Below are 16470 nucleotides of genomic sequence, written 5' to 3' on the forward strand. Positions count from 1 at the left end.
CGAATACGTGTCTGATAAACGGCTCATTCTTTAGGAAGGTTTGAGACGAAAGAAATTTGACGAGCGTGCGCGAGTGCGCCATAAAGAACAATACGGTCCCGTAAACGGGCCGCGACGTTTGCTCGAAAGTCATGCCGAGATCCAGCATTATCCGCCGAGTTTTTCCCGCGGATATACGGCTGGCCTTTCCCGCTCTCACACGTAGTAATAGCGCGTACCGGACGCGGCGTTCGGATGCGCAAATGCCCAGCACGAGATCTGCATGGTTACGGCAAGAAAATTGGACGATGACACCGTTTCGGTCGGTCGTTCACCCGCAACGTCCGTCTCGACTCCGACGTGAATCATCGAACAATCTCCGTCCGGCGGTCTCCGTTCAGGTACGAAAACGCGACGGCGGCCCTAATGATCGAGTCAGTTCGGGACAAAACACGGATAGACGACCGAACGAGCGCTCTGCATCCGTCGATGCTAACGGAACGCTCGAAACGTGGAAATCCGTTGGCTGTCAGTCGCGATTCCCGACAAATACGCCCGCATGCAACGTGCATACTGGCACGTGCGCGCGAGCGGAGATCGCTATTGCGGGCATGCAGCCGAAACAAAAACTAAAAGCGCACACGTGTCGCGGCATAGCTAAGACGTAAAGCTATGCGCTCACGGAGCGCTTGGTGTCGCCAGGAGCGGTTCGTGGAGGGATGTAAATCGCGAAGAAATTCCGATCTCTTCGTGTACGAGGACGAAGGGTGGGGCAGGAGACGCCGGCAGGAGGCGAGCACAGACAGAGGTATGTGGGACGCGATGGCTGCGGCGGCGGCAACGAGAGAGCGTATTATGTGTCACGTAAAGCACAAGAGCGGCACGCAGAAAGAGAAATATTTCAAACGTCCTTGAATGGGGGTTACGGAGGGTGCATGGGCTGCAGCCAGCGAGATAGCTACCGGAGACCGATGTTTAATCGCCATTCTCAAACAAACCACGTAGATGCTCGTCCAAAGATATCGATATCTCGCCGTGGGGCATATTAAGGGGCCGCGTAAACTGCAGCGAATTCGCGACGCGACGGCGGAACAAATGTGAAACCGATTGTTTTACGAGCTTTGTAATAAACGTCCGACGCCGTCGCAGCGAACATCGCGATGCGGACAAACATTGGGGAAATGAACGCGCTCGGGCCGGCTGACGGCGCATCGTTGTTTAGGTATCGGTGTAAAAGGAACTGTAAACGCGATCGCATCGAATTACTCGCGTCGCTCGAATATAGAGGATAACCCGGGAGTGCAGCGAAGAGAAAACAGCGAACGCAAACGCGAGGAACAAAGGAACGTGTAGATGCGAAGGGGTTGTAAAAACGGCGAGAAATGAAGGACGAGATTTCGCGAGTGAAAAAGATCAATGGGGGGGTATAAATCAAGCGGTGGAAGGATAACGAGGACAACGAGAGACAAACGAAAGACAAAGTACGATTGGCAGCGAGATAGGCATGAGAGAGAGAGAGAGAGAGGGAGAGAAAGAGAAGGGGATAGTAGAGCTGCAAGAACGTCAGAGATAGAAGAGTGAAAAAGGCTAAAGGAGCTGAATAATCAGTCATAAAGAAGATAAGCGTCAAAAGATAAGTGGGGAGTAAATCATTAAGATTGCGCGGGAAACCGCCCTCTATGATAGAGCGAATATTATAAAAGTAATATATACACGAAGTGTTTCGTAATATGTGCCAAGTTTCAGAAATGAATTTAAGATACACAAATAACAGAAAAAGTTCATATAAACATTTATCTTATCCTCTTTGAAAAGGCGCATTAGAGTTGGCGCGAGGGTATGAAAGCTCCCACGGCGCTCCCGAGCATCCGTCTTTGTTTCCGAGTTACAAATATTTTTGTATTTCGTTGATTCTTGTTTGTTAACTTTGTTAAGTCTCAACCGAATTTTTACATGTGCCGATACTGAAAATCTATGGTTTATAATACAACACCCGGAATATTCGAACGTATTAAAAAGTCAATAATAAGACATTTAGAAACATCATCCCACGTAAAGAACCACCCCAAGTATGATCATATTGAGCACTTCCTTTAAAGACAGAAATGTGTGGAGACGCTACGCTAGCTTAGTTTGCAACGAGAATTAGTGAAACACGAAAATGTCTGTAACTTGGAAACAAGATCAGATAGGACAAATGTTTGTATAAACCTTGTATGTTATTTTCGTATCGCGAATTCACTTCTGAAATTATGTCCGCACATTATGAAATTTATAATTACACGATATACATCCTGTATATCGTGTAATTATAAATAAGAACATCCGAGATTCCGAGGAATAAAAAAGAAAGATGGGGAATACCGTGGGGTTGATGAAACTTGCAAATTTGACAAGAGGAGGAGAACACACGGTGGATACGACAAAGGAATGTTGAAAGCGCAGAGCAAATTGAGAATCAATCGCACGTACATCCTATTGAATAAAGATAGTAGAGAAAAATATGAACGACTGCGAAGAAAGGGGATCTACGGGAGAAACGTGGAGGGAGAACGGGGCGGGACGGGAGATTGAAGAAGATGGGGCGAGGAAAATGTCAAACGGGCAGAGCGGAGCGAGAGTTGGCGTTCGCCGAAGGGTGAATGTATGCGCTGCAGTTGCGAGACGTTGCGTGCGAGTAGCTGCGCCACTTCTCAGCGGCGACAGGATCAACGATATAAGAACGCTGGAGGAAATAAGGAAGTGGAAAGAGAAAAGAGAGAGAGAGAGAGAGAGGAAGAAAGAAGCAGTCGAGTCGATCGCAATAAAAGCGGCGATATAACGGGAGGTAAAACGCGCAGGATTGTACGAGGAGTTGCACTCTAAGCGAAACAAGGGACGCTCCGAAAATAAGAGACTCGCGACGAACCGGGTGGTTCGCAAGAGGGTTCGCAAGGGAGCAGGGGGGTAAACGTGCGTCGCGTCGCGTTCTCGTCTTTCGGGGGTTGGTTTCCGTCGTGCGAGCGAAATTGCGGCTGTTTATCTAACCCAACCGACAGAAATTCCATTTCATCTTGCGTCGCGTTTCTCGTCGCGCCCCGCGTCCGTCCTTATCCGACATGGCGTCGCCATTTCGCGCTCTTCTTCTCTCTCGCTTTCCTCCGGCTCCCTCGTCTTCATCCCTCCTCAACCCCTCTCGTTCTCTTCTTCTCGTTGACTCTTATTTATTTCATTCGCGCCATTCTCGCCGTGTACGCGACTTATCCGTGCCCCATCGGGCCGCAGCTCACTGAGATAAGTTGCGGCGCGCTATAGGAACTTTCATACCCTCGCGCCAACCCTAATGCGCCTTCTCACCCTGAGTCGCTTGACTCGGTGGTTTCCGTATCACGCAGACGTTCCCCCCTCCCCCTCCCCCCGGCCATCGGCCACGTACATCCGAAGACAGACTGTGTCATCTGAATGCGTCTGCCGTGCCGTTTCCCGCCGGATGCTGTCTTTCGTTGATAAAAGCTCTCCCATCGCGCGTATGAACTATCTCACATATGATACGTATCGCGAGCTTCATGAGAATTTAGCGTGCGGCCGGAGAATATTTCCTCGTTCGCTCACAGTTACACGCTTGTCCGAGATTTATTTCTCAGATCCCCAAGTACGTCATTTTCACTAAACGCGATCGCGCCGGGCTGTTATCGCGATCAAGGCGCGCCGATTAAGATGTCGCTTTAATAAAAATAGCCACTCGACACTCCCCTCCGTGTTGCGAGCGACAACACTGCTGCGAAACGTCTCGAATATGCATATCACCGCACGATATTCTGACAATATAAATATTCCCGGGCTTAATTAGAACTGAAGAGATCCCGGTATAAAAAGGCCCACGGTGGTTCGTTTCGCGCGGATATTACACTCATTTTATATAGATTTGCTGTCGTGCTCGGTTTGATCGATAAATAACAAGTCTCAGTTTGCACAACTGCCGCGAAATCACGGAAGAACGGCCACCCACGTAGCGGCAATATCTGTCGGCAATCTCACGGAGAAAATAAAGTTTCGGTGGCCCGAACTTTTCGCGCCCGCGTGACCCGCGAACAAGAAACTTACTCCAGATTTCGTTTCGCGGGAGTGCGGCGTATCGTGGAAGCGCGATAGCATCGCGGGGCCGCCGCTTTTCGGCTATCGTCGACCGGCGTGTGCTCGTCCGCTTATAAGGGGGATTATACGGTGAGCGATCCGCTGGGCGATCGCTTTATTTCCTTCTTTCGAGCAGCGCCGCCGCGTAATACACAATTATCGGGCTACCTTTGTGTGATATTCGACGGAAAATATTCCACAGGATGCGTGCCGTGTGTACGTGTGTGCCCAAGCTCACGTTTGTTACGTTAATATCACCGTAACGCCGGTGAGCACGTTCATTTCAGCGTTGATCGTTGCAATCGTTGGGCTTATATTCGCGAATGATTCCTATCGACGTGATTAAAGGCGTTTTACAATTTAATATTTCCCGTTGTGTGTAATTTACGATCCCGGGCGGTTCATTAGCGGCCGATATAAAGCACGCTCCTAGATTTCGTCGCCACGATACATATGTCCTAAGCATATGTAATTTATTCTGGAACTGGGGTATATACGCGATACGTCCGCGCGCGCGAGAGGGAACCGGCACGCTAAAGTAGCTAATAACGAATGCTGCGCGATAAACATTCCACATTGTTCCTTCGTGTCGACAATCGATATTTCTTTTCTTTTGTCGCGATCTACCGCGTAGAATATGCATCTCCCTGCGTGCGTTTAAATTTTCATTATTTACCTCATTATTTCATATTAATTCCATCGGGAATTCATTACATTCATTCGCACTATTATGATGAAAAGAATTACGCATAATTGAGATGGAATATAATATTTTCACATCGAATGCGACAAGTGTATTAATTACCGGAAATAATCGTATTAATTTAATTTACTGAGGTATCGTGACGAAACAGAAGCTTATTACAGAGTAGCGATTAGGGATCTGTCGCGATTAGAAATTTATCGCACGTTACGCCAATGAAACTTCGAGTTTATTTGAAATGGAATCTCTGAAATGGAGCCCCGAATATACCGAATCGGCTGAAAATAGGTAACTTGTAATTTATGAATGTGCGTACAACAAATAAATGGCGGCCGATATGAACATTAACGCCGGACCACGAAACCCGTGACGTTATCCGTGTAATTTACAGTAAAACGGATCTCTTTCACCGTGGAGCTATCTTGGGCCAAAATGATTAATTCTCGGGAAGATAACCCGAGTTTAATCGTTTTCTAATTTCTCGTAATTTAAGAAATTACAAGATTAAAGTATACTCTTCGAGAAACTTGCGAAGTTCCACATTTTCACGGAGATCTTGCAAAAAATGAAATTTTCCGTAAGAATCATGGAATAAAAAGAGAAGTGATCATATTTGTAGAATCGTGAATGATAGAAAGTACTTTCTCGCGGCAAACGCACAGTCGTAATTCGCTCTTCGCGTACGATCGTGCATAATAACGTTCCCGACGTCACGACGTGAAATCGCGGGCCGTATTAATGCCTCCGTACGCGACCAGTTGATTTATCGCGGTCGACGTTTATCGCCCTTGGCGGAGTAATCGAGGGATGGCCCGAAGAGGCTCTCGATCTTCACTTGCTCGCTTTCATCGTGCAGGTTTCTCCTCGATTGAACGTATAGTAAATTAGCCTGCACTTAGATTCATCGCCGGGCGTAACGTTATCTAATTTCATCTTTGCTCGCAATCTGCGATAATTGAAAACTCGATACGCGAAGAGCCATTGAACCGCTGGAAATAAAACGTCCGAACTATACTTTGTCAAGCAATGCTTTACGTGCTCGTCGAAAATATGGACCAAATACTTACACATTTATCGTTCAAATAAAACGATAACGTTACAACGAGTACTGAAATATTTTGCGGTGCGACGCGCGGTTAGCGTGATTTACGTAAATACAATGATAATAACGATACACACGTAATTATATACGTAGCGCCGCGGTAATTGACAGTAAATACTGGCACGCGCGTACGCGATGAAACTTTATATTTACTTACGCACGACGTTAAATGGGCATATATATTGCCATTCATTAAAATTTAACGGAACGCTGCACTCAATATCAAGCATCATTTGATGCAAAATGCGGTCGCGACCCGTTCCGTATGCGTTCCAAAATCGTTGTTTAACACGTATTTTATAACATGACAGTAAACGTTTAATATCAATTCGAATCGATTATTAATGCGATGTGTCCATTAGCATAAATATGGAATATAAATCAAGAAGCATATTCCAAAATACGGAATGCGATTGAAATAACGTACACTCGAAGCGTCAATTATCGTTGCAATTGTGTTTAGAACAAGAAAAATAAACAAAATATTTTCCGTTACTTTTCGTTATTGCCGACCTTATTTTTGTTAGAATATTATAAAAAAACCGCTCCGCGACGGGAAGTTAAATATTTCGTATCCGGAGTTATTTAATCTATGATATGCGATTTACCGTAAATCTCCCCAGTAAGCGAGTATCTTTCAAACTTACGGCAAATCATGTATCATAAATCATATAACTATCACAAATATATCATAAATTAAAATCAAATACAAAATAATATTAATAACTACCGCTATTACAACTTCGGCTTTTATTTAAAATCAAATATCCTCCCTCCTCTCTTATGCTATCCCACATCGATATGCAGTAACTATAATGACATTCAGATTTCCATCGCGCGTGCTTTCGCAATTTTGCGAAATGCAGTCTCTCACACGCAATTTTTGTCAAGAACTGCAGAAGAGACTTGACGATTGGTTGGTCGGTCGGTTGATGCGGGATGATCGCGGGACATCGTTCGCGACATTCTCGATCCCGAGCGAACGGCGAGATGAAAATTGTCGGCAGCAGCGCTGAGTTTTAAGAATAACAGCCGCGCGGATTTGAGAGACGTTTAACGCTGGTCGAGTCCCATTAATCTCTCGGGCGCTGTTAGTCGGTGCATAAAAATATGGCGACACAACGGCTGCATGAATAAAAATCCGGGCTTTATCCTTACGCTATTCTCTCCCGTTGCCTCTTTCGCCCTGCATCGTTCCGCGCAAAATGCCGTCGCGTTGTATCCTACTGTTTATAACTGGTTATTAAGCCCTGCTTCTTCGGAGCGGTTTAGAACGGTCAAGGGATGCCCGTCGTGGTTGCATCCTACCGTTAAGCCGGTACCACCACTGCTACTTTCATAAACCCATTGTAATCACGCTTCTTCTTTTTCTCCCGCCCGCGGTAGTGCCCCGTATCGCCCGGCCGATTAATGCTTAGCTACGAAAGTTGCAAAGTTACTGAGCGTATATTAATCTTTTTCATCGCTACGCGTTCTTTCCAGCGTATTCAGTACAAAGAGTCAGCAGTTTCATTGATCGGGTGAGCGCACTGCAGAAAGGCGAACTTAAAACACTGGTTAACATTCGACTCGGAAAATATCGTGGAGAAGTATTCATTGTAATATGCAGCTTCTCTCGCACCATTTTCCCAAATTGTAATATCAACGTAATATTCAGTATAAATGTGATAAATGTTATTTTCAATAATAATCTAATCTAAACTTCGAATTATGACCACCGATCTCCAAGGCAACTGTGGAGCGGTGGGAAAATTAGCAGAGCTATCCGAATTGAGATACGCGGTCGAGATACAGTGATCGTCTAATTGAAAAAACTCGTTTTACCGCGTTGTATTATTCAATTTTCCTCTATATTTTCGCGTCTCTCTCCCTTCCTCCCTCTCTTTCTCGAAATTATTACGCGATTGTTGCGCGCTCGTGGATCGAGCTTTTGCGAATCCTACGTTCCGTTCCCGACATCTTTACCGTCGCAACACGCAAAAGCGTCTGTGCTATCGACCAGCGTGCGACGAGCGAGCGAGCGCGAACACGGGAAGCGGGCAGAGCGATTTAGCGCCGCTCGAGCTATCACATAGCGTAAGGCGAACTTAACGCCGCGACGGATCTCAATAAAATCGCGGAGCAGTAAATAACTTAACGACCGTGCCCGACCGCGGGAGCGACGAGATACAACGAGAGAGTCCGCGAACTTCCGGGCGAAGTTCAACGCGCCGCGGCTGAGCGGGCCCGGTCGCTGGATATTACGAACAACACGGGGAACGACGGGGAGAGAGCGGGCAAAAGCTCGTCGCATCCGCGGCCGAGGCTGGAGTGCAGCTGGCTCTCGATATTTCTCCGTCGTTTGCGTCGCGGCTAAGCGCCACGGCGTTTTTCACGGCGCAATTTATGGAAGACGGGACCGCGCGCGCGGTTTACCCCCGCGGTTCACCTTCGCTCAACTTGGCCGGAAATACAGCGGCAAGACGTTATCTCGCATATTCATGACACGACGTACAAACAAACCTCCGACGTGTTATTACGGATTAATGGCCCATTTCATCAAACTTTCCGCAAAGCTGGGAATATCTGGTTAATGTTTGAGAAAGCGTCGAACGCAGTTTCTCGCCTGCCCCGTGAACATTCATCAGCGATGAAACGATTGACCGGACGAACAACGGCGAATTTTCCACAAGTCGATCGCTTTATCGCGGGTCTTATTAAATCAGCGAGAGTATGCCGCCCTCGCACGACAAAGGTAACTTGTAAAACGTCAGATCAACGGGGGGCTCGCGCGCGGTCTCGCAATTTTACGGGCGGCAAGCAGGTTTTCTCCTCTGTTTCTGTTTATCGTGAAAACAAGTCCTGAAAAATAAAATCAACGTTCTTTCTCCGGCCGGTTAGCATAAATTATGCATATTACACAACGCTGCTTATTTTTCCGGCATCACATTTTTTCCTCCCGGCGCAACGCACGCGTCGGACGCATATTTAGCCGACACCAGCTGACGATTGGAAACACCCGTATCGTCGGCCACGGTGAAAAAGCGTGCGCACGGAGAATGCTGATAAGCAAGCTCGTATGAATGCGTTCGGTAGGGTCGCGGAACGCGCGCGGGCGTAAAGCGCGGAAGGGAGACAAAGAGAAACGGAGCCGGAGAAGAAAAAAAAGGTAGCCGCCGCGAGTTCCTCTCCGCAAGGAACTCGGGCGGATGGGTGACGCGGGAAAATAGCGGTGTGTAGAGCGCGACGGCGGCTCGTAAGAAAAGCGTTGTACGTGTTAATGATTCTTTTTACGAGGACAAACGACCGCGAGCGATAAATGCCGAAGAGTGGCCGGGGAGCCCCGGCTGGCAGGTAGACGGAAAAGGGGGATGGTCCGTGAATAATGACCTCCCGGGCTGGGCTGTCGAGCTGAGTGCCATTCCGAGACATTTTTAATCCCTGTCAGCGCGGTTCCGCGTGTTCACGGCGTGTTTAGGCTTTACAGGCCGACAAATGCGTTTCGCAAATTGTCGTTCCGTCGTTGGTGAATCTCACGAAGCGAGGCGAGCAAAAGGCCAGATTCCCCCCCCCCCCCCCTCCCNTCGGGATACCGTGACGCGATATTTCAAGATTCGTGTAACACGTGATTGTTCGTAATTCTTGATTCAGGAAATTCAATTTTGCAAGAGCGTCTTACTTATTTCTCGAATCTCCGCTGATCCCCGGGAGCTCATGTTGTTAATCCCGGTTTTAAAAGGACGCGAAGAGATCGTAAAATGAAGCTCGCGATCAAGTAAAACGGAGATAATGCGGGATACTCTTACGGCATCTGCAGTAAATTTTAACGCCCGTTCTCAGCGGAAAAAAAAACGAAAAATACGCACGTACATCGTAAACCAGATGGTCGTGTTTTCGATATTAATTAATTAATTAATATCGTTGTTACAGCGCAAATGCAGCGTGGATAGAGACGGTTGTTGTTATGATGCGGATTGCACGGTAGAAAGCCGAGGGGAAATGAAAAAATTCGCGAATTAAAATTTCATTTCACGTCGCGTTTACATTTTGTTAGAGAGACTAGAAACGCTGAACAGGCGGAAAAAATTGAAATTTTCTCACGGAACACCGGGATATCTGCGAATGATGCGACACATTGTGCACTATCCGATAATTAAAAACAAAATTTTTAATTAATATTTTTAACAACTTCGCCGCGTACACATACGAATGTTTATCACGCCTCGCGGATTTAATGACGTGGATTTGCCGGACGGGAAACATTTTTAATTGGATTTCCCTTTTCTGACCGCTTTCTTTCTTTCTCTCTTTCCATCCCCCTCTTTCGAAACTATTTTCTGCTCGATCTCCGCGGTCTGGAAGATTCGTCCGAGCGAAAAGTTCAATGAACGATCAATTATACAAGCAGTGTCAACTTTAAAACTTTCCTTCCTGGAACTAATGACTCGTCACCGGTAATATTTCCTACCATATCCGCTCCTAATTCCCTTCATTGAGTGCGGAGATTTTCTCCGACACCTTCTTTCCGCAGCTTTTCTTAACGAGTCCCCTCTTTTTTTCAGGCACATTCACTTATTCTCACGTTTTTCTATACAGGTTTTTCTCTGACTGGCGCACTTCAAACGCGCGTTACCGCACGTCATTAATTCTTAAGTTATTTTCGCCGTCAAATATCAATGCGATTTGCGTCTACAAACTACATGCACTACGTAATATTGATGCTCTGTGAGCGTTTGAATTAACCGCTCACCATTGCGCATTGATATCCCACGACGTCCAGTCCTCCAGATCCGTCGACGAAACTGTGTCGCCTCGCATCCGTCCAACGTCCATTCGTCGTCCCATGTCGATCGTTCTTCACTCACTTCGCTTCTCTACACTGCGCTCCGTGGTCATTTTAACGGTCCTTCATAGGCAACGATTTAAAGAAAAGTGCGTGATTTCAACGCTTCGCTTAAATATAACAAATCGCGAATCGTGTGTGAAAACTCGCGGGGGAGCAAACATTGCTGCGCCCTCGATAAGGATGAAAGACAAGAAAAACATTTTTAGTTTCGCGGACGGTTATATTTTAAAGCGCGAAATTCTTGTATCGTGAGAATTTTCAAAAGAAACAATAAATATATATGTTGAAATTCTTGGTAATTTTAAACGGAACGATTCCTATGATTCGCCTAACGATCGTAAAATTCATTGGGCGCGAATCCCGCGTGCGGCGGCGCAATTTTGATGCGCCACCCTCAGCTGCAATTCTGATGTGCCATTCTGACGCGCGATTTTGATGCGCTTTTAACACTGTTTGAAATAACCGGAGGATCACGTTCAATGAATAATTCCATCAAATAATTCTGTATTTTCAATGAAATGTAAGCTCAGATATTTAGCAAACAAGACGGTTATTTAATGAAGCAACGCTCCGATTGTTTCGGGCAGCGTGTATCAATGGACGACACGTACACATACACGTGCAGAACTCTACACTGAGAGAAAAGTATTTGGTATTCGTCGTGACTGAAAATATGTACTGAGTTAATTATAATGAGAAACTCGTTCTTGTAATAAATATTATTACAGTTTTATTAACAATCTCATATCGCTATTATTACTTTTGTTTGAAATAACAAGAGCGTGTGTCTGGTGTCAAAAAAATTATTGTAATCTGTGACAAAACTGATAATTTCTTTCTCTCAGCGTGCATGCAAAAATCTACAATCTATGTAAATCGCATTGATTTAGCTACGATTTTATATATCAATACCCACCACCTTGAAATCACCTTATCGGGTTCGTTTTTTTTTTTCAATCTAAAACTGAATGTGAATTCAATCTGAATGTGAGCTTGTTTGTTTTCACGTTTTTACGCTTATAAACGCAAGATTCACTAGCAGTGAGACTTACCGAAACATCGGCCACGTTCTGCCACAGATCTAGAACAAAAAAAAATAGCATCGCCGATTAGATACTAGATTTAATTGCCCGATGAGAAAAATATACGCGTGGATACAAGCATGTTAACCTTTTGCGATCGTTATAATTCAATAATTTTTACTTGGACAAACATATCACGGTTTTTGATCGCTAAGGATTTAATAAAAAAAAGTATGGAAAGTCTATCTTCGAGACCGATACCGCTCGGTCTGAACCGGATCCTCCGGTGCCGCATTCGCCGAAACTGCACCCCCGGGAACCCGCCGTATAGCCACAAGCTTCGACAGATCTGAAACAAAGAGTAAGTTTTCTGTTTAGTTATATCGATAGACGTCATCGAATCAAGAATATGGAGGCTCAAGACTGTGTATTTTTTCTTTAAGCTAACAAAACTAAAAAGTGGTAGTTACTTTCAAAATTGCAGAATGCCGTCATTGCTCAAGACAATCATATCACGATAGTTGCGCGCGCGAAGTAATTTAACGAACATCACGAATGTTGCGGTCGATCGGGGAAAAAATCGGGAATCACGCGCGACGTTTTCCGATACGTTCACCTTCGCGTCAAAGACTGTTATGACCGCACAGCAGTTGCGTACCTAAGAAGCGTGTTAATCGTTCTCGTTGACCTTCAGCCAGCACGACGCGATTTAGAAAACAATTACATTACGTTTTCATTAATTTGACATCCTCCGTATTGTAATATTGGTATTGCGTTATCTTATTTAGTTCCTCCTTCGCACTCAAATAGTCAAAATGCACAATTTCTGCAATGACAGCTCTTGGTATCAAAAAGTAGGCAACGGATTATGTTGAGATAGACAATCAGCATCGCGAAGGAAGCAACAGTAAATTTACATGCTTTTACAGTATAGAAATGCGAATCAAAGAACGATAAATTCACTTTTTGTCCAATGATGAATTACTTTTCGCGTCGTTAACGTATCGATACTTCGCACTTGATTACGTGACCTTAAGACCCCCCTGCAAAATTACACGTGTAAGTAGAGCTAGTGATGACAAACGACAAAAAACATACGTTAGTGTTTGTATTGTACAGATTTGATTTTGTTAACATGTTTTGAAAGGGAGCGCACAACTCGCGCATGGATCTGCCAGCGGTGGCGGAGCGCGCGATCACAATTCTGCTCTGTCGCGTCATCGCGTAAAACAGATTCCTTCCTCGCGATGCATTCGCCAGCGCACGTGCTTTGCATCGATACATTTCCGCGTAAATTCAACATGCGCCTCGCACGAGGTTGCTGTGCCTCCGTCGCTTTATAGCGAGAGGTGCGCTCTATTTTTTAAGTGTCGAAACTCCTTTCGCTCGCGTCTCGAGCGATTGGTTCTTCACCGATTTATGGTCCTCGGCGGCTTACGTGCCGCGCGAGGCTTTCTTCGTTCGCACCCCCGTTCGCGCATTGAAACGGAAACAAGACAAAAACGATGGACGGAGGGAAGAGAAGGAACACTTAGCGAGAAATCGAGCCGCGTCGTCGCGTTCCGTTCCCAACTCCGTCGGGCTATTTTTTTCTCCGTATATCGATGATTCCATTAAGCGAGATAGCCTTGTTTTATTCCCTTACTCGCGTCGCGATCCTCGATTAGGGAGCGTCACGCCCACGTACGACTCGATATCCCCTTTTTGCCGCTGGCATGCGTTCCTCCTTCGAAAAACGAGCTCCTTATCGAAACGACGCGTATGCAGAAGCGAGACATAGATGCACGCGAGAATCGAGCTGCCTCTACGCGAGGAAGAAGAAGCCGTATCTATACCGTATGTGTGTGTGCGCAGATATACGTGTACCCGGGCTAGCTAGGTAGGAAGCATCGAAGTTTTGTTCCATTTCAGAACAGTGCTCCCAGGTGGCTTCGATATCGTAAACGCCTCCGTGCATTCTGCTCCCACAGGCTCTTTTGTGCGCGTCAGTATGCCTGTCTGACAGCGGCGACATAGATCCTGCCGGACAGCTCCTGCCGCCGGTTGGTGGCGTGCGTTAAATTCGCAGTGACTGTCAGGCCGATCAATGAGGCTGCATCGTGACCATCGTCGATACCAATTCTAACGAGCAGCCCGATGAAGCCGCTTTCTTCGTCTCCGTTGCCCTTAAGCCGAGTATTCGAAGGGACACGAGGGTAGCCCGAGTCGAAATTCTGGTTCTACATTAATCCTGCAAATTCCATCGAACTTGAAGGATCAAAGGGGGATCTAGGGATACAATACTGTACAGACCATTGTTCTACTTTGATACTACTAACGTTCGCTTACAGCTTCATGTTGAGGCTTTTGCGGAGCAAGCTTTTGTTAAGTAATTATTTAACATCCGATCAATATTCTTTCCGCATTTAATCTTTCTTCTTAATTTCAATGAGCAAAGCATTAATTATGTAACTTACTCAACTGCAAATACGGTTATAAGTGATAAGCAAATAATTAACATGCGTAGATAAAATAAACGTTTATTATTCATAATTTCTATTTTTATTCTTTTTATTGATATTGACAATTTTGGGTGAGCATTATTAGAGAAACAAATCTCAGCATTTGCAAGACTTAGACCGGTGTTCGAAGCTGTAAACTATTTACGATCTTTGATTGAGAGCGTAATCAATTCATTACAGATTCGTATTTATGAACCATTAATCATTTGTTTCGATCAATATCTCTTCCTATATGAAATAAATACTAGCGAACAAATAATCAGAGATTCACGAAGCTATTATTATTTATCATTTATTTATAATGATGAGACGAAAACACCGGTCTCGGATTAGATTCTAAATTTCGACTCGGATGTTTCTTTAGCCTTGGTAAATTTGTCAAACTTTCGTTCAGGTCGGAGATAATAAATGTAATAAATATTTTTACACTTAGAGACATATATCGCTTTAACAAGGCATTCATATTCGCGTACACTGAGAAAAGTGTTTTAAAATTTATTTGTAAAGGCGAAATATAAGATTTATTTTACAAATATAAGGTTTACTTCTGTTTCACAGAATTTGTTTCACAGAAATAAACTTTATATTCTACAAATAAATTTTGAAGTACTTTTTCTCAACGTAGATACGATTTGATTTGGAAAAAGTGTGTTAACTAATGTGACGCCGACGATAGCTTGATTAAATATTTCAGTAGCCGACGAGATATTTCGATTACCCGACGGGAATTGCAAACAATGCATCGATACACGTGCTGCACGTCGCGGTACGTGCATCGCTCGTCGGCTCAAGACGAAATGACTCGGTCACGAATAAGTAAGTGCGCGACGCGCGAGACTACCAAACAATCGGTAACTTCGAAGAGGGCCAAATCACCTCCGGCCAATCGCGAAACGTCGTCGCTCATTAATCAATGACAAGTATACGTGGTGGCCGAGAGATCATGATAATCAATACTTTCCAAACATTCCGGATCTCCGAAGTAATCAAATTATTAATTTATCAGAGCGGTTACAAACGCGGTACGTGTCGAAAATATCGCTCGTGGTATTCAATGACTTTCGTCGGTTCAATACACGATTGTCAATTGATGTATTTCTGGTCGAGTCGTATTTTTGTGTGCGACTATCGACCGCCCGGCCACGGTGACGACCAAGAGCAGACTTCAGGACGGAATACGGAATGCAAGATGCAGCGGAATAAAGAAGGGAACGGTTTTTGTTATCGCCTATATTATTGTAACGCAAATTTAAAATGTATATAAAGATAGAAACGCGGACAAACAATATCGTAATTCCTCCATTGTAAAACAGCAATATTTTTTCCGCGAGCTTCCGATAAATAAAAAGGTAATACCCTTGAAAATATGATTTTACGTAGCAGGTGCAAAGAGCCCGGGACTTCTTATAGCAATCTACTTACGTCAAGTCTACTTACAGCGGAGAATAAGATTCCAGCGGCGAACTCCGCTGAAAATCCCAAAGTCAAGACCTTTTTTCATATATTGCCCTTCGAGTCCTCCGGTATTGCACGTTTCAGTTACATTGTCCTTTCGTACACGCGCAAATCCATTTGCGACCTCCTTACTTTACCGCGTTTATAGAGTAGGCACTCAGAGATGTCTCGAGAAAAATATAACTGATCTCTCGAGAGAGTATTCGCTTTATGATTTCTTATTCGCAAGTGCTGTTGTGCATATAACATCGATCTTTCTTCGTATCTATCCGACTGCATAAAGTCCCGCCGTTCTTTTTCGAACAAAGGTACATACGACGTAAATCTTGATGGATAAATCTCCGCGCAAATGGAAACTATGTCCGTTTCACCATCCGATGGGTAATCTGCACGGTTCAGTTTGTTTTTGGCACACGATTCTCAAATGTCTTGTACAATTTCCTTTTTATTCCGATGCTTCTATTATAATAAATACAGATACGTGCTCTCTCTCTCTCTCTCTCTCTCTCTCTCTCTCTCTCTCTCTCTCTCTCTCTCTCTGTCTCTCTCTCTATATATATATATATATATATATAAAAAAATATAATTGACTAATATAATTTATATTTTCAGCAAAGGGTTTTGACAACAACTTACTCGTCATGTCATGTGAAATATCCAATAGACACTATTTGGAAGACTACATAAGAAAAATACATAACTTATTTATCATAACTCATCTAACAAGGTGCAAAATAAAACTGCGGTTTATTGTTCGAGTTTCACGATAT

The 16470-nt window shown here is 44.7% G+C and overlaps 1 protein-coding gene across 2 annotated transcripts in view; it reads right to left on the reverse strand.

Moving 5' to 3' along the window:
- The window catches only part of LOC106740942 (titin-like), a 104831-nt gene extending 94125 nt beyond the window's left edge, over positions 1-10706 (reverse strand). The window contains exon 1 of one of the 2 annotated variants that reach the window (XM_014612431.1): positions 10627-10706. Coding sequence is in view for 1 of the 2 variants with exons in the window: in XM_014612432.1 (XP_014467918.1) it covers positions 10627-10636 (10 nt within the window). In the remaining variant the exon portion in view is untranslated. The remainder of the gene's footprint in view (positions 1-10626) is intronic. The other variant, XM_014612432.1, reaches the window with a different exon arrangement.
- Between the last annotated feature and the right edge of the window lie 5764 nt (positions 10707-16470).

This window comes from Dinoponera quadriceps, unplaced genomic scaffold, assembly GCF_001313825.1.
Source record: "Dinoponera quadriceps isolate SergipeBrazil2010 unplaced genomic scaffold, ASM131382v1 scaffold397, whole genome shotgun sequence".
Lineage (NCBI taxonomy): Eukaryota > Metazoa > Arthropoda > Insecta > Hymenoptera > Formicidae > Dinoponera > Dinoponera quadriceps.